An 18,557-nucleotide genomic window follows, 5' to 3' on the forward strand; every position below is an offset into this window, starting at 1 on the left:
ATTCAATTTGCACCGGGCTTCTTTGTTTCTTCTTCTTCTTCTAAATGGATTAGAGTATTGCGTTTACAGGTGAACTTATCAGACTCAGCCACCGTCAGACGGTTTTACATGCAGAGAATTACATGTTCGATTATGGTAGTAATCAGACCTGTTCACCACGTGTGAACAAAAGCTTAATATATTCCCATTGAGCCAAATCACAGGATCAACATGACACCTGTCTCACGGTTTCCTTTTTCATTCAGGCGACCTTTAATTGTCATCTCCTTTTCATTTCTCAGCGATTTCTTCATCTGCGGCTGAGTCACGATCCTGTTTAGGTTTCAAATACTAGGAAGTGTGAGTCATGTCTCAGATCTATAAATATCACATTTACAGTAGAATGTGACTCCCTCTTGGCTTTCTGTGGTTAGTCAGCTCTCTGTATGTGACACTTTGGCAATATGGTCTTTATGTCTGTTTTTCCCTGACTGAACCAGAGAATTGTTCTTCTCAGTTGTAGTAACCTGTCCATGGCTCAGAAGTCTGTGTCATCCAAACCCAGTCGGTAACGCGGCTTCTCAGCCTCAGCGCGTGCCGTTCGCATCCGGGCCTCTGACGAGTGCGGCGGCTCCGGGTCATAGCGAAGTCTCCACGCAGGAGCCGTTTCTGTGGAGGGAGCGGTGGTCGTGATTGAGGCAGCCTTCGTTGCGATGCACGATGAGAACCGGGAAGTACAGAGCGTCCTGATAGGCGGGGGGGTTCTCCTCGCCGGCCTGCTGGCCTGACAGACAGCGCGTGCTCTCGGTGGGGCGGGAACGCTCGTTCAGACTCCCGCTGCTCCTCCACAGGCAGCTCCGCTGGGAGCCGTACAGCCGGCCCAGAGAGAAGCGGCTGGCGCTGAAGGGGATGCGGGGGCTCGCCGGGTTGCAGATACTCAGGGCGCTGCGGGAGAAGATGGAGGAGCTGCTGATGGCGCGGTGGCAGCACTCGCAGTTCTGCCTGTAGCTGCCGTAGCCTCCGCACACGGAGTAGCTGTTACAGCTCCCCGAGAGCTGGGCCAGGTCCATGAGCACCGCCTCCGAGTAGCTGGGCACCAGCTGCTGGTTGGAGCGGATGTGCCACTCCAGCTCTGTGCTGTCGATTGTGTTGACGCGTGGGATGTGTCTGCAGTACGGCCGCTCTTCAGACGGGGTCACTGGCACGTAGTCAAAGCCAAACAGCTTCTCCACGTGGTAGTGCGCGCAGGCAGTACGGTACTCCGTCAGCACCCGCAGGGGCCAGGAGAAGGTGAAAGCGGCAGCTACCCAGAAGGTGGAGTTGGTAGCGTACCAAGGGAGGTGAGTCGGGTCAGAAAAGGCAATCATATACTCCTTGAAGTCTACATTCTTCAGGTGCATCCCTTCACGGGCCTCCATGTAATCATCCAGGCCTTCGTTTTCTGTAAAGAACCGGGCTCGCTGAGTCAGGTAGGAATTCTCCGACTCCACGTTGGCAAAGCTAAAGCACTTAGTAAACCTCAACCTGGTAATGGGGAAGCTTTCCAGGCCCAGCAGGGTCTTGGAGATGTCCTTCACCCCACAGTTCCCATAATCAAACTCCGCCTCTGCCACATGCGTGTTCACCCTCTCGTGGTAAACCTGCGTGGTGGTGTAGGCGTCTCCGTTACGGTACCGCGTCACCTGCCGCGTCCTCCTGACATAGTGATAGCTGATGGCCTTCCACCAGATGCAGGGTGTGGCCTGCTGCATTCGCTGTATGCGCTCCGCCACGCTCTCCACGTCCACCTTGTACTGCAGATCGTTCCGGGTATGGCAGTGCCAGCACTCCACCAGGTAGACCACGTAGAGCATGACCAGGAAGGCCAGGGGGATGTAAATGTAGCCGTTGGAGCAGGGGCTGTCGTGGTACATCATGGACTTTCCCTTGTACGCACTGTCGAAGGAGAGGCGCGTGACCTTGGTCACCTGACACCAGGCCATCACCCCGACGCAGCCGTACATCAACAGGGACAGCAGCAGGCATTTCCAGTGCGTTTCCTGACACAAGGATTTGGTCAGAGTCTGTTTCTGAGGCTGCTGCTGCAAAATACATGAAGGGAAAAAAAAGCAATCAGTCAGTAATTAATGCAAATCAACTCATAAGCATAAATATTTCTGTACACAACAAGGACCTTGAAGGATTATTTAAAAAACAAAAAACAAAACATATTTCTAATGGAAAGAAAAAAATAGATTGAAAACACATGACCTAAATGCCTTGTTAGGATCAGCTTATAAAGCAGCGACTCATGCATATAAAATATTTAAGGAAATATTCTGCGTTGTAAGTGCTTTTGCATAGTTTATGCATGAGACACAAGCCAGTTGCCCATGTCTTTTCTGTGCTTGGTATAATTTGCAGGGCAATCTTTTGTTAGATTATTGGGTGGGTGTGTTTCTACAGTCCCAGTAACAGCAGTTGGAACACAAAACAACACATGCAACATATCAGATCTTAGATTTCATGGAAAATATTAGCATATTCTGAATTTGGAGGCAGAAAAGTTGCGACACTGCCTTGTCTGTCATTCTGTATCATCACAATTTGTACAGGAAGAACAGTTAACCGTTGAACAGTTCTAACCTGTGTTTCATTATAAAATGCTGCATGTTTTCTATTAGTAAAAGATCTGAACTTTACACAGGCCAGTTTAGCAAACTCTACCCTTCTACGGTGAGGCCAGAACCCTAACCCAAGGCATTGTCCTGTCCAGACTTTTAATGTGATTTTCAGCATTAATAGCACCTTTACAGGAGTGTAATTTCACCAAGTTTACAATAATAAAACCTCAAACAATCAATGCAATCTTATAACTGCACAAACGATCCATCTCCTCTTTATTCCACAGCACATGGTGTTTATGGTTACCAATTATTATTTTTTTTTAATCTAATTTTGAGTCATCTGAACAAAGAACAGTTTTTCCATCTTGCCTCCGATCATTTTAGATAAGTTGTGGCCCATGGAAAACAGAAGTGTTTTGACATATCTTCTTTCCATGATGTGATGCAGCTTTAACTTGCATTGGTTTATTGCTCACTGAGCCGTGTTCACAGGCAATGATTTATGGGTTTAATTCTGAGCTCCGTGCGATGGTTTCTCACACAAAAACGGGTATGTCCTTAAAGCAGGGCCTCCTGGGAGTTGATGTCGGGAATTAGAAATTAAAAATAATGATATTTTAAAAGTTGAGAATCATTTTGACTGTAGGTTTTTTTATTTTATTTTTTATTTTTTTTGACACTGGTAAACCTGGACTGCTGAGAGACCTTAGATCTCTAAAATACTATTTTTTATAACCACTTAAAATAAAAACAGGCTGTTTTTTTATTTGTTTCACTTATTTTAGTTCCTCCAGCCTTTTGTCAAACCTTTCCTAATGTTTTGTTTTTTTTAAATTTGTGTTGCTTCCATTTTATTGAAAATGCTCCAATATTATTACTTTGGTGAAGATAAAGAAATAATAGGAGACACTCTGCTGTGGTAAACCCCATTATTCAATGCCAAGCCGGGCAGAAAAAAGCAGCCGTTTGTCTCTGGCAGCGAAAAGCCGGTGCCATCCTTTATCACCTCAGGGTACAGGAAGCCCCAGTGGTCGTATCAAGAGCTCAAGAGCTAGTCACGCCCTGTACGGGCACAGCAACACACAGACGTGGCAGAGATTCAATAGCCCCTGGAGAGATGGGATTTGAATAAAATCCATTAAAAGAATTTGCATATAAACATTGAGCTGGGACACAGTCTGCCATTTATAAAGACCAAATATTCCACGCAGAGCTGTTAATCTGACCTTTATCATCTCATACCGCGCGTGTGAGCGTCCATAGATCAACGTCAACCACAACAGCATCACTGCATCGACGTATTGAACCCAACACGTCAGCTCTGTCCCCTTCAAGTGACAGGCAAACATAAATAATAGATGTTGTTGCTCCGTAATTACCTTCCCCACCTTGGTCACATGGTCCCCAAGGCCCCCGCCAGCACAAGGCTGCGCCTCGCAGGGTGGGAAAGGGACCAACACTGAAATTCGCCAGTGACATGAACCTGCCGCAGAGTATTTACTCACTCGCATCCTGTGCATGCTCGATGAGTTTAATCAATACAACATGACATACTTTGGTGCTCATGTTACATTTCACAGGCTCTCGTTAAACGGGAGGAATAATGTGATCACATGCGTCTATGAAGCAAGGGCAATCTTGTTTTTGCTCGATCAAAGATTGTGCACGCAGTGATTGAAAAACTACAGTGGCATTGCCATTAAGAGAAGTTCATAGATTGAGCAGTAAATATGTTTTCTACATACAGGCAGCCTCGCTACTTTGTTGAAGACACAGAGTTTTCAAATAAATCAGAAGAAAGGACATTTCCATGAGTGAAATGTCTGTCTGAGATCATAACAGAGCCGCTCATTAAGTCAGTGGACGGCAGAAAAGAAAGGAACTGACTCACCACCCCGAATGCTGCGGCGCTGACATTTTTTGATACATTAGACAAAGACATTCCTGTGACCCGACGAGCAGGTCATGAAACCGACTTCTCGTTAATCTTTAAATGGCAGAGACACACTGTATGTATTTTGTTATGTGCAGAAAGGAGGAGAGGAATTTCAAATGTATTGAAGGTGATTGAAATATAGGTTCTCTGTCTTTGTGAGATAGTTTAGAAATACTGGATTTAACAGCGTCTGAATAGAACCAGAAAAAAATGTCATGAAAGGTCACCTGATGGTGCTCGTCTCATTTTGTTGAACATTTGATAGCTGATTTTTGTATCTATTGAACTGCTTTATGCCCACAGGAACACACAGAACAAGTGTTCAAGCCTCAAAACTGCAGGGGCAAAGACACAAACAGACAGCTTCAGCATGGCAGTGCACTTTGTTAAATGCTTATTTACTTTTATAATGCAGATCTTAGTTAAACCTATTTACAAAACCTGCACACCGAAGACTGATACATAAAAATATCTAAGAAAAGAAAGTCTTCAGGAGACTGCTGTTGTGCCTTTCACTAAGTTCCCGTCACACTCGCGGACACTTTCTTTTGACATAATAAGAACAGCTAGGTTATATAAAAAGCCTCTTGTGTAATGGATATGTAACTTATCCAACATGTGTGTTTGTCGCTGAAGTCTACGATAAGAGGAAGTCTCATAAGGAGTATTTCACTGTGCAGTCACTCATGAGCTGAATCCTTGTATCCCAAAATAATGAGCTTCTAATGAGTCCGTGTTTTAGTTGTTGAAATGCAAGGATGTGAGATTCAGAAGACTTTGGGTGCTTATTTAAACCTTTCACGTCCCTCCTTTTTAGACAGCCACTGCCTGGAGCCAGATTTCTTTGTCTAAAATTGCTTAGATATTGTGCCTCTGGCTGTGTTTCATAAGAGATATGAGCACTTTGTGAGGGAGAACAACAATGAATTGATCTTGTCTTCACTCGATGACCTGACAGGACCCTGTGTGGGACCCATATTAAGTCCCTGAACCCCGTTTTGTAAAACACGTTTCTGGAGGGTGGACAAACAGGAGCGCAAATCCATCATCGCTCGCACGCACGGGTGCGCGCCTGGTCACAGGTTCATGTATTTGTTCATATTAGGCCAATACATAGTAGAAACATGTGCGCGCACCAGGCAAATCCCTAATCTCGAAATTGTGATTATCAGAGTCAGATTACAGTCTGTCAATAAAACACTAATGAGACGGTGCGTTTGGTTTCTTACCTCTTCCCGCGGGCCGTCACTCTCCTCCTCCGGGACCGTGGTAGTGCTGCTCTCACTGGCAGTGGCAGCCGATGCGGGGGACATGGTGGTAACGACACGAAAACCGGTGCATGGATGTTCTGCGGACGGGATGGGGGGGCTTCCAAAGCAGGATGAAACGCAAACACACCGAGAAGCCCTCTGTGCATCATCCGAGAGAAGAAGCCAGCCCGGCGGGAGCCCGAGATGAGCCGCTCTGAGGGCGCATCATCATAATCATCATCATCATCATCATCATCATCCCAGCCTGGGCCAGGTGGGCTTCACCTCAGCTGCGGTCATTTCTACCTCCCGGTGAGGCGCACCGACTGAGACTCGCAGACCTGGAGGACGAGGCGATGGAGGAGGAGGAGGAGGACGGTGAGGGATGGGGTGTTAGGAGACGACAAAGGCGGCGGCAGTCAGCTCCTCTCCCCACAGACAGACAGTGCCCATGGCAGCCAGCGGAGATCCAGCCGTGATCCAGGACAAAGACGACAGACAACGGCACGTGTGAAGCTGCCAGCTCGACACCACGTTGTAAATAACAACCACACACACACACACAGTCACACACGTTTCCATGCACACATGCGCATCTATGTAAATTACGCACAGGGGCGCTGCTTAATAAAGGGGAACCCCCTCCCCCTCCGCATCCCATGAGCCCTGCATTGTCTACGACCCAGCCTGTTTCTGTAATAACTGACGATTTATATACACGCTCGAATTTTATATATGAAAACTTAATCTTCACCTCAAGAATATTTTATGAATACATGACATCCAGGAAATCAACTTCACACAATTAAACTTTCTCATCAGATTCATCACAGCATTGCTACGGATTAATTGCGATTAATCACAATTGAATATAATTCATTTTTAATCTATTTTAATCGCGTTTCATTTTGCATATCTTTTCATCTTTATCCAATTTAGGGATCAAAGATCAAATCCCCTGACTTTGGCAAACCCAAAGGCACCAACAACAATTAACACTCAACAACGGGCAATTTAGGCCCCTTTGAAACGACAACGTTAAATTGAAAACTTATTGTTATCGCATTTTTGTTTAAGAAAAGTTTCATGCTTAGTTCCCAACTTTTCAAAAATTATTTACCGGTACACATAAATGGTAGAAACACTGAAAATGATGTAATTTTCATGTTGGGCCATTAGTGGGTGCTGTTTTTATGTAATAAAACCACATGCACACAGAGAACAATACACTGTAAACAGCCAAGCTCCTTCAAACTGACTATTTTGGTCATTTTTGGCCAACTGTGTACCTGTATGTAAGAAAACAATGTGTCTCCGCTTTGTTAAGCGCTGTCAATCAAGAGTGAAAGGCAGACTCCACATTCATTGAATGAATACTTTTTACACATCTGCAGAAGAAATATTTACTCCAACCATTTTGGAGATGGAGTGTTTTCAAATAATTGTGCTTCCTGCTGCAGTGTCCCGCCCAAATCTCTCAGAGGGAATCCACTTTGAAAACTGCTGATCCACATTTTGTATTTCTATTGAGCTTGCACTGAACAAGGGAAATAAGAAGGCCCTGACTGGATAAAGAGGGTTTGAAAACAGATGGATGGATGGGTGATAAAAGTTAAGTTTTCTTTTGGCCCCGTCTTTCAGACGATCTTCTCCTGCACTTAACAAAAAAGTTGATTTCCATCTATAATTTTAGTTCTTCTTCTGAAATCACACGCAAGAAAAACACCTACGTTTTGACCATTACGTCTTCTAACTCATTCGCACACAAAAAAAATTCTAACACAAGGATACAGTTTCAGCTAAATCACAGACTCCATGTTTCAGTGTTTTTTATATTGTGGCAAAAGGTGCAAATGGCATTTCTTCAATACGTCCCTATGAGATTAGATAAACAGTTTTATTGTGAAATACAATAAATGTGGCACGAAGAAGATCGTGTATAAGAAAAAAATTGCTCATACACGGCACTTATTTACACACACACAAAAATAGATCCCTTTGAAATCCTGACACACACACACGCACGCACGCACGCACACCCACCACACACACACACACACACACACACACACACACACACACACACACACACACACACACACACACACACACACACACACACACACACACACACACACACACACACACACCAGTCTTTGTGTATCATAGCCCACAATGTGGACATTGGACTCAACTGCTGGCATAAAGTTGAATAAGTAAACATAACAGCAGATGATGAAAACAGATGGCAGCACATGGCCACAGTGAGAGCTTTTCCCTGACAGCCTCTGACAGTCAGTTTTGTTTCATAGACTACATTTATGATGAATGTGGTTGTCAGAAAGCGGATCAGCTCATGTGCAAGTGGGCCCTCTAAAGGCCAAACCACAAGAAGCACTTTGAAAAAAAGAAAAGAAGAGGGGGAAAGAAACAATACACAATAGCTGGGTAATTCCTAGGAGTTGCTGTTTTAAACTCAGTGTTCATGCATGACTGTTTATTGTTGACTTAAGGCAGAAAACAATGGGTTCTCAGGCTAATTGTTGAAATAATAATTGAGGTATTGTTTGCTTGTGGCTGGTAATGGCACTCAATACAAAACAACTTTGCACACTGAAGAAATGTGTTGTATAATATGTCAAATTGCAAAGTGACAGTGTGGCTACATCGTTATACTTAGCTGCCAAATGGAAATGGACATTGCTTTTATAAACTAAGCTCAGGTTTTCCTGCTTCTCAGAAAAAGGGCTCAAGTCCATGAATAATATTGCATGTGTTGGTTATTGCTGCTACCAGTTACAGCTGGAGGGGGAAGTCTTCCGGCGTCGGCCATAAAAATAAAGCTCACAGGCTGTTGCAACTGAAAATAGGCAACGTGCCAAAGGGCAATGTGGGTTATTAACGTTATCAGTAAGATATCGTACATAAACTGCAAAAATGTGTGCTTGAACAAGACTGCCACGGAATGGAACCAACAGTTGTGCATATTGAACTTGATCCTTTAATGGCTCTGTGTGTAATAATTAAAAACTAAAAACCTTTGCTTTATTTTAATTTTACGATAAGAGCATACCTAAAATCTTTGCCAACTTTAGAGTTTGAGTCATCGACCAGATTCCTGGAACTTAAGGGTTACGTACAGAATCTGGGCTATTTCGGGAGCTGCGGTCTTCTGGACAGACATCTCAGATGTTTTACCAGGAATCTGCTGAAGCCACTGTCCCAGTTTATAGGTCACAACACAAATTGAATCAGAGTTCAGTTAACTTCTCATCACATTGCCAAGAATTATCCACTGGTAACATCCAAGCTGGTTTTACAATGGTACTCTGGATAAATGACGTGGGAAGGCACTGGTGAAGATCTTGTCCATAAAGGCCAAGCCTTGACCAATCGGTAAATTCTCTCAAACCAAAATCAGATGTCTTGGTTAATGGAGCAACTATATAGTTTGAATATGGGCATTTCCCTATTACCCAGTGGTGTCAACAATGAATGCGATCTAAGCAACCCCGTCTGTGCCTGGGGACTTGCCTGTCACTTTGGAATGGTTCATACATGACCCCTGCATTTTAAAAACTTTTATTTGGGTGCTAGAGGAAAAAATATATTCCGATTTCATAGAGGAATGCCATACCAAAACAAGAACAAGATAAACTAGATTGTGATAATAATCACCCAGTCACTGTACATCTATATCATCAAGAAAAATCAAGAACATTCTTCCAGATCTGATCCACTTGGACCAGACTGGCTTTATCAGACGTCACCAAACACAACATAACATCAGCAGAATGTTGTATATAAGAAATTAGGTTATTTAACAACAAACAGAAATGGCGATGATGAGTTTAGATGCTGAAAAAGCCTTTGAATCAGTGTGATGGTCTTTTCCATATAAAGTATTTCTGTGATTCTGTTTTCATGAATCGTTTTTTGAAAAAGTCGAAGCTCCGCAGAATGAACCATCCACAAGGATAGAAATTAATGGTTATTTGTCAAATACATTCATCCTAAAGGGAAAAAAAGGAAACAAGTTATCTGTGATTCACCTCAATAAACATGCCAACAGGAGAGCAGAAATGTGCTTTTTTTGGAGATGACATTTTGACATACTTTTCACACCCCACCCAATCAATCCAGAAGTAATTGTTTTTTAAAGGAATTCAAAATTCATCCAATATTACATTCTAAATAATAATCCACTAAACTCACAGTTGAAATCACACTAAGTATAATGGTCGGACAGTCCGTTTTTAATGGACCGCTTCAGGGGAAATAACTAGGATCAAATGTATAAGTTTACAAGAAAGCAGAGACTGTTGGGGGATGGAGCTCTTATTTCTTTACAAAAATATTACTATGCAGCACAGCTAAGACCACTGATCTGTTTATGTACTAAATCCTACACAAAACACTGGAAAGAAAGTGAGAATACAATGATAAAAGTGATACTGATAGTAACAGTTATGCAGATAATAAATTGATAAAGAAGAGGTTCAATGTAAACGATTCATTGATTAATATAATGACAAATGCTGAGAAACAGTAAAATAACACCATGAACCTACAGTTTATGACTTAAAATACTGACATGGTGTGCCTATGATAAACAGAAATGATAAAATGCCTTAAAACCTATTATTCATGTACTCATAAAGGGGCATTCCAAAGTTCTGAATTACCATATTCTATTCTATTCTAGTCTATTACTCTGAAGCTTAAACCCTTATTTTGAAAAAGCCCCGGCGACTTTCCTCCGACCACGTCATCGCGCGCTTGACGGCTTTTCTCAGTCGAAACAACTTGTGTGCGCGCGCGAGCGTGTTTGTGTATGTTGTCGCGCGCACTGGGGATTCCCCCGCGTGACAAAAACAGCTCTTCCCCTTATCGCCTTTCATTGCTCATACGTTCTCCGCCCGGAGCTCATGCTGTAACCGGATATCTAGTCGACTGAAGGCGGCGGTGGAGGGGGCCACTGGCTCGGCTCGGTTCGCTCTATTCGTCTGTGTTTTAACCGGTTCCGCTGCCATGTTTTGAAAGTGTGTGAGGGAAGAAGAAGAGAAAGGCTTGTAGTTGGTGGGAAGGTGTACGCCGCGCGGCTGTCGGGGTCTTCGGTGCGGAGTGGCATGAAACGCAGCGGCTCCTTCCTGGTGGTTTCCTCCGGTGTCCGCAGGCTGCCCTCCGCTCACACCGCCGAGCACCGAGCGGCGACGACACCCGCAGCGAGCCGCTGAATCCCCCGGGGGGGAAACCCAGAGAGAGAGCGAGAGAGAGAGAGAGAGAGAGAGACGCCGCCATGGCGAGCGACGGCTGCAGCAAAGACGAGCTGCTGGAGGAGAATCGCACGGACTCGGGCATCGAGTCGTACCGCTCCATCGTGAAGTCCGAGGAGCCCCGCGACGACCTCCCTGCAGCCCGGGACAAGTTCTCCATTACGGAGGAGCGCCTGGACTCGGCGTACGGCTCGTCGTCCATCACCGTGGACAGTCTGTCGGAGATCGTGAAGGACTGCAGACTCTCCGACGAGGCCGTCGAGGAGCAGACGCTCACCTCCGAACTCTCTGAACAGGAGAACTTACTCAGGACTATCACAGAGGAAGGAGACACGTAGGTTTCTGTCTAAACACTCACATTCGAGCCTCCTGCTTCTGTCTGGTTTTATTCCTACTTGTCATCCTTAATTCAACAACACCTCTTTTACTAGAAGACGCAGCCGATTATCCTCCTGGTAATTTCATTAGTGTATGAAATGTCTTACTGGGTATTAAGTCGGGAAATGCAGGGATATTTGCATGTAAAATGGTCCTAAGTCATTTAAAGGCAATCTGCCACACCATGGCTTTTTCCATCCAAGTTGAGAACTTAATACACCCAATGAAAGTGGATAGAGTCTGTAAATCACACTGAATCCGAGGCATCGTTTTCCCATGATGCTGGTTTTGAAGGGGATTTTATAGCATAGTGTGATACTGCAGACTTTTTTTTTTAATATATAATGAACTTTGCCCATGTCATAAATGTGGACGATCTCCTGTGAGGCGCCTCTCAGTCAGAAAACAGAAGTGAAACAGATCAGCCTGGAGTTCCCCCTGCAGCTCAGACAAAGCACATGCTGTGAGGTCGCAGTGCAACTTGCGTTTAATCCAAGGAACTTGTTGATCAGGATGGGACCGGGCTTATGCACGTTTTGATTCTCCCACAATGCAACGGCTTCTTTCTTTATCCTCCTCCCTTTTGTCACGGACGTCTAAAGATGTCGGTTGTGGCCCAGTGACTTTTTTTTTTTTTTTTTTTTTTTTTTTAATTTATTTGCTGCTCTCTTTTTCCCCTTTCTCACTTTTTGAAGCGCGTCATGCTTCACACACGCGGCTCCATCAGCACCATTCAGACCTCGACTGACCCACTCATCCAGAGATGCTGTGTCATCATCATCGCTGTGTGCTTTTTTTTGGTGGTGGGGGGGGGGGTTCGTTGATGAGTCCTGTGGCCTCGGTCTGACGGATGTACGCAGTCATAGTGCTGCACAAGCGTCTCTGACCTCTTCACATTTCCATTTCATTTGATTGTCAGGACCACATGCTTTCATTCTTGCACCTGAAACACGCCACTCTGAGTGTTTGCATGATTCTCTGTCAGGCACATTTTCCCCCTGTGGGGTTTTTTTTTTCTCCTCTAGTTTGTATTCATTCAAGTCTTACTCAAACCAGGAAGTGTCTTTCACACTGAGACATTTGCAGGGTTGATGATCTGTGCAGATATGTTAGTCTGCAGATATTCAAACCACCCAAGCGACGACGACTCGCAGAAAAACTGATTTGACAACCGATCGAGAAATTCTAGAAGCCAAGACATGGATGGATTTCACTCTGTACCGCACCAGATTCACTTCCCTTATTTCATTCATGACCCCAAATGTCCCGCACCATTGTATTAAATGAATCATTTTCAGTGTGAATTACACTGCCACGTCTGGGATTCAGTTGAAAAGTTAGAAACTCATTTTATTTTAAACTGATGCACGGCCTTTTTAATGAGGCGTTCAGTCAAACGGTGTAATATAAGATTTTATTAGACGTTAGTTTAATTAGTTTACTATTAACGTAACCAGACGTCTTCTTTTAAGCCGTCCCTTACACGACAGATGGCAGAATCCCCGACTCTTGTTTTGATTTCTAATAACAATAGGCGTTAAAACGAACAGCGAACGCTCGATTTGAAGGTGAAAGTTGAATCTATAATTGTGCGCGGTGACATTTTCTGAGAACGTCCCATTCTGCTTTCTGTGCGACCGACTGCGGCCTCCAATCCTTGGTTACATGACATTTACATGAAAGAAGAACCACTCACAACCAACGTTTTACGCTTCAAAGGCGCACAGCTGCAGTCGCTAGTCTGTGGCGTCAGCTTCCAGCTCTGCCGAACCTCAAATCTGGCTGGAAATTCGCACACAAATCGATCCGACTTTCACGTGGACCTTTCTCTGTTTTAAAGTCGTTTGCCCTGTCGGAGCTTTGTTGTCTTGTCTAAATTAAGCACCAAAGCTCTGTTCCATTTCCTGCTTTCGGCACATATTTGTTTGCTACAACTTCCTGCTCTGGTTTTGAGGTTTGGTTTGTTTTCGCAGTTTTAGGTGATTGTTTTTTTTTTTCTTTTTTCTTTCTTTCTTCTTCTAACCCAGTAGCAACCTGCTGCATTGTTGTGTTTTGGATTGCGAAATATTCCAGCGACTCAGTCTTGCCGTTCAGCCTACTTAGTGTGACACTCCGAGGTCGTCTCTCCAGATGAATACTGAGGAAACTTGTGATGCAACGTTTTTGCAGAAATGCTAAGTTTCTGTGAACAAGCTGATGTTCCACCTTTTTTTTTTTTTCTCGATCGACTGCTCAGTGAGCGAAAACAGGCTTTCAGAATGAAGACGTCAATTTTCCTTTTGTTTTTTTTTTTGTTGTTGTTGTTGTTGTAGACTCCTGCACTTAGCAATCATCCATGAAGAAACGTCCTTCGCTCGAGAGTTGATACAGCTCTTCCCAAAAGAAGTGCTCGACATCCAGAACAATCTATACCAGGTGAGTGCTGCAGGATTTCTCCTTTTTTTTCTCTCTCTCTCTCTCTGCACCTTCTGCGGGAATTTTTTCTATAGAAAAACACTTCCTCATTGTCTGTGTAAGCTGCAGCATTATTTATATCTGCGTCCTTCCAGAGAACCGTTGTTCCTCTTTACTTGCAGTCGGCCCGCTCACTGGGACGTCACTGTGGGTGGCTGCAGTGTTGGCTCATAAGGGACTTTGCATGGAAACTCCCCTCCTCTACCTCGTGTAGAAATAGAAGCACAGGGAGCCGTGCCGTGTATCCTTGTGTGGATGTGGGTGGAGGATTTGTTCCAGCACTGTAGAGAAAGTCGCAGGGGGGGGGGGGGCATTTTAACCTGAAGTGAAGCGCAAAGTACCAGATGTGACAAAAGGAAACGTGAAGTGAAGGTTCAGCACTTTTTAGTCCTGCGCTGAGTCACTTTTTTTTTTGTTGTTGCCTAATTTCCTCTCGGTGGGCGTTTTGACACCTCACATTTGGACACTCAACAAAAGCTTCAAGTTGGAAAAACTTCCCCTCATAAGTGCACCAACATGGCATTTTTAATTTATTTTTGTGTTGCCTTCTTTAAGTCAGTCGCACCGCTGCTTCTGAGTGTGACTGCAGAACACACGATACACCAGAAATATTAAGCTCATCGTAAAAGCCGAACCAGCGGTATCGTATTTTACACTCGCAGCATCAGACATAAAAACGCGTTACAATGCCTGGAGAAGAATATCCACGTCTCATTTCCAGGCTCGACTGTCTCTCGGTTTCTCCCCGTGTTCACCTGGGTTTCTTCTACCTCGGGCCCAAAAACATGCCGTTGCAATTTATTGGGGGATTCCATTAGAGTAGAAATAAATAGAGTCCAAGTAGATATTGTAAAATGGACCGAAATTACATTGTATTCAGCAAAATATAGTTGGGGGAGGGGGGGGGACGGGACGCCCTTTCCACACTTTGAAAACCACCGACGTGAACCGCTGAACTTGTCCTTTCAGCCCTGAAATGCATCCGTGTGTGTTCGTGTGTGATCCTCAGAGTCCGCTACACTTGGCCACCTACCTGAACCTGACAGACGTGGTCAGGGGTCTGATGGAGAAGAGGGTCAGCCTGGAGCTGCAGGACCAGGACGGGAACACGGCGCTCCACGTGGCCTGCCAACACGGGCAGACGGACTGCGCCACCGACATGATCAGAGACGCTCCCCCCGGCCAGCTCGTCCCCGTCCTGGAGACCCAGAACTGGAGAGGTGAGGGGAGACGACGACCCGAGCTGCTCGGGACCAAAAAAAAAAAAAAAGAAAGTCACGTATTGTCAAAGAATGAACTTGGAGAAGATAAATGTGTGGAGTATTCATTATCTAGAGGTGGTGTAATCCTCCTGGTCAATAACCGATTGGTAGCTTCGAGGGTAATCTAGAACATACTTTTGTTTTCTTCATCTTCAGATGTGGCCTGTTGGCTTGGCAACAAATTCTGTCCAGAATGTTTGAAAACTCGTAAAGCCTGCATATCTGAATCGTTGTGTACTTGCAGGTCTGGCCTGTCTTCACTTGGCTGCACTCAACAGGCAACATCAAATTATGAAGCTGCTGATGAAAAAGGAGGCGAACCTAAATATCCAGGTTGGTCTGTGGCTCCTGACTGCAGAGCATCTTCTTTATTTGATGTCTTTTTTTTTGTGTGTGTGTTTCAAGCCGTAAAAGAGAGAATCAGTAAGTTCTGCCTGGGTAAACATCAAGTTTCCCTCTTTTCCAATGTGACGCAGTAATGTGGGGAATGGCCGTAATCCCGTTTTGTCTCTTTCGAGCTGCTTTCACAGCGTCTGGCCTCGCGCCGCGCTGCCCCGTCTTTAAAGCTGTTTGCACCTGTGCAATGCTGATAGTGATACGAGCTGAGCTCAGGGCTTCCTGCAAGATTCAGGGAGACGTAATTAGATTTGGGATATGATTAGGGCTCGGCCGGCCAGCTGCTCTTAACTTTCTATTGATGGACGGGAACATGGCAGTCAGTCCCAAAACTATCCCGGACATTCCCCTCGATTTAAATCACCGGCTCAACATATCGCGGTGCCTCACATCAACTGTAACGAACGATTATTCGCCTAATTATTCACATTTTGTTCGCCACGGAGTCAAATTGACAGTCTGTCAAAACCAACTTGCTTTTCCTTGGAAGTCGTATCCCTTGTGATGCAGCATTAAACGGACTAAATTCCTCTCCCCCCCTGACAGGAGGGAACCAGCGGGAAAACGGCGCTTCACCTCGCGGTGGAGCTGCGCGACATCACGTCGGTGAAGCTCCTGCTGAGCAGGGGCGCCGACGTAGACGCCGTAATGTTCAACGGCTGCACGCCGCTGCACCTCGCGGTGGGGAGACAGGACGCCCCCATCGCCAACCTCCTCTGCCAGTCTGGCGCCGACACGATGCTGCGAAACATGGAGGACGAGACGGCGCTGGATCTCGCTGATGGCAACGATGATGTGAGCGTTTTTATTATCGTCGGTAGAGGCGCCGGCTCGGGCCAGCAGACATGTTTCAGAGGATCAGACTGGCAGCGTTCCGTATTTGTCTTGTGAAGAGACCAAAACCAGCTGTGAAGTGAAGGACTGCCCCGGCAGCCAACACCTCCTACAATTTATAGACTTCTGCTGCGGCCCAAAAGCCGTCGCCTGTATGACAGGGTCACACTTGTTATTAAGTTTATTTTGAGTCCGTCCCTCGCGAGGCAGCCACCAGGTCTCTGTCGAGCATTAAATGTGTAATAATCTTCAATTTGAAACGGTCAAAAGCAACATATTCTCTTCAAAAATATATATAATTGGATAAAGTGAAAGTGAGCATGTGTCAAATGTGAAATTTGTGAGTATTCAGAATAAATTTAAAATACAATGTAAAGGATAAATGTTTGACTTTAGGCTTAAAATGTCTACTGCTTTATAAACCTCACATTTTAAAGCTTTACATGACATTGGAATAGATTGCTGTAATTCTTAGAACATCTGCATTTCGTGACTCATTCTACTGAAGCTGAGTTCCTGCAGCTGGGAGACATCGCGGCTTGTACTCTCAGTGGACGTCGTCTTTGGGCTTTTCTTTGTTGACTTTTCCCTTTGGGTGCCTGGGCTTCCTCCCGTAGTCCCAAAACATCCCAGCAGCGTCGCAGACGATGAAATGTGTGAGTGTGATTTATCACGGTCCCATCAGGATAAATTCGGCTGTGCTTTGGTGGTTTTTACTCTTAATTATTCCCATTTCTTTCAAAATTCACCATTTTGATTCGATGATGGTAACGGCATCGGTGATTAATAATGGCGTCGGAGTCACTGCTGGGTCAAGCACATCGGACTGGCTCCGGCTCGAGGCGTAATTACAGGCTGCACCATCTCAGTCATCCTGTTTGCCCTTTGCCATGAACATGATATTCAGATCAGCAGTGGTGGAGTGTTGATCCCCCCTGACAAGATCAGAGGTAATCCAGCCCCCAGTAAGATCGGACTGCCACCACCACATCCAGGCCAGGGACTAGATGGAGCCTTCAAACCCTGGAGATTTTCAGTTAAAGGGTTTTTAAAAGCTTTTTTTTTTCCGTCATTGCGTTAATTACAATAATAATAATCTGTTCTTTTTTTAATCTGTCTTTCAGATTCTGGCTCTTTTTCCCTTTGATGACATCCAGATCTCTGGGAGGTCGGTGGTCAGCGTGAGGTATTGAGCTAAACTGTCGGCTGAAGAGTCGCCGTGGAGTCTCACTGCAGCTGAAACTGTTGATTTAAAAAAGAAGAAAAAAAAAAATTATAAAAAAAAAAAAAGGAGCTTTATTTGAGCTGATATTTTCATTAGTCTGTCTGTAGTATACTCTAATATGTAAACAAATACCATGTGCGCGCCACATAAATCCCACTTCCCTCTGAAAAAGTCATTCTCATTTGATGAACACTGATATGAAAGGAAATCTGACATTACAGGAATTATTTTTGCTATATATATATAAAAAAATATATATTTTCCATCATGCATCAGGACGGGTTGGACCCGCCTCACTGTGAGCGCTAACAACATCAGCAGTTCCCATTAAGAAAATTCTACCTCTTTAACGTATTAAACCTGTTCCAGTGGCTTGAAATGTAAAGTCCATCGTTTCTGAAACTTTTCCCGCCTTTGTGTTGTCATGGAGCTTTATTTTGTTTTGTTTTCATTCCGGCCTTCAAATTGTCGTGCTGTCGCGAGACTTTCCGACAAGCGCGTACCAGAGACGGAGAAAATTTGCTTGTTTGACGAATGGAAAATATGAATCCCGGGAACGATTGTTCAAGCCTCTTTTTATTTTTTTCCCCCGCAGATGAAAACAGGCAGAAATGTAATATATATATACAACACAAAATGAAGCTTCGTCTCTTTTGAGTTTTAAGATTGCTGCCCTTGCGTTGTGTCGCAGTCGTCTCTATTTATCTCATCTTTTGCCTTCATCTGCTGCAAACTTACTGTTCTCTTGTCCGTAATTACACTGGCCCGTCGAATAAATATGAGCAATTCATTTATTTTGTAATAAAAAGACAAAAACTCACGATTTCTTGTGTTTGTTTGTTTTAGTTTTTTGGGGGTTTTTTTGACGAGGAGGTTTTTTTTTTTTTTAACTCGGGTGACGTCTGTACACGCCCAGACGCCACCCGAGCTGATCAGCTCATAACTGACAGCCTCACTCAAA

At 44.6% G+C, this 18,557-nt stretch overlaps 2 protein-coding genes across 2 annotated transcripts; one reads left to right on the plus strand and one right to left on the minus strand.

The window, feature by feature from the left end:
* Nucleotides 1–617: 617 nt before the first annotated feature.
* tmem151ba (transmembrane protein 151Ba) lies at nucleotides 618–5,834 on the minus strand (the record flags this gene model as incomplete). The annotated part of the gene is made up of 2 exons (XM_080491228.1): nucleotides 618–2,060; nucleotides 5,751–5,834. The coding sequence occupies 2 exons, from the start codon at nucleotides 5,832–5,834 to the stop codon at nucleotides 618–620; spliced, it is 1,527 nt and encodes a 508-aa protein (XP_080347354.1).
* Nucleotides 5,835–10,565: 4,731 nt separating this feature from the next.
* Nucleotides 10,566–18,396, plus strand: nfkbie (nuclear factor of kappa light polypeptide gene enhancer in B-cells inhibitor, epsilon). The gene is made up of 6 exons (XM_080490532.1): nucleotides 10,566–11,381; nucleotides 13,738–13,840; nucleotides 14,889–15,099; nucleotides 15,386–15,474; nucleotides 16,084–16,332; nucleotides 17,496–18,396. Exons 1-6 carry the CDS (start codon nucleotides 11,071–11,073, stop codon nucleotides 17,562–17,564), a joined length of 1,032 nt encoding a protein of 343 aa, XP_080346658.1. The 5' UTR covers nucleotides 10,566–11,070; the 3' UTR covers nucleotides 17,565–18,396.
* Nucleotides 18,397–18,557: the final 161 nt, after the last annotated feature.

The sequence above is a fragment of the Lipophrys pholis genome, assembly GCF_963383615.2.
Source record: "Lipophrys pholis genome assembly, chromosome: 21".
Taxonomy (NCBI): Eukaryota; Metazoa; Chordata; class Actinopteri; order Blenniiformes; family Blenniidae; genus Lipophrys; species Lipophrys pholis.

What these genes read in the sequence shown, in the direction of transcription:
- nfkbie (XM_080490532.1), top strand. Translation starts at nt 11,071, where the DNA reads ATGGCGAGCGACGGCTGCAGCAAAGACGAGCTGCTGGAGGAGAATCGC. An exon ending in GGAGACCCAGAACTGGAGAG is followed by an intron (nt 15,100 to 15,385) that starts GTGAGGGGAGAC and finishes GTGTACTTGCAG; the next exon opens with GTCTGGCCTGTCTTCACTTG. An exon ending in TCGCTGATGGCAACGATGAT is followed by an intron (nt 16,333 to 17,495) that starts GTGAGCGTTTTT and finishes TCTGTCTTTCAG; the next exon opens with ATTCTGGCTCTTTTTCCCTT.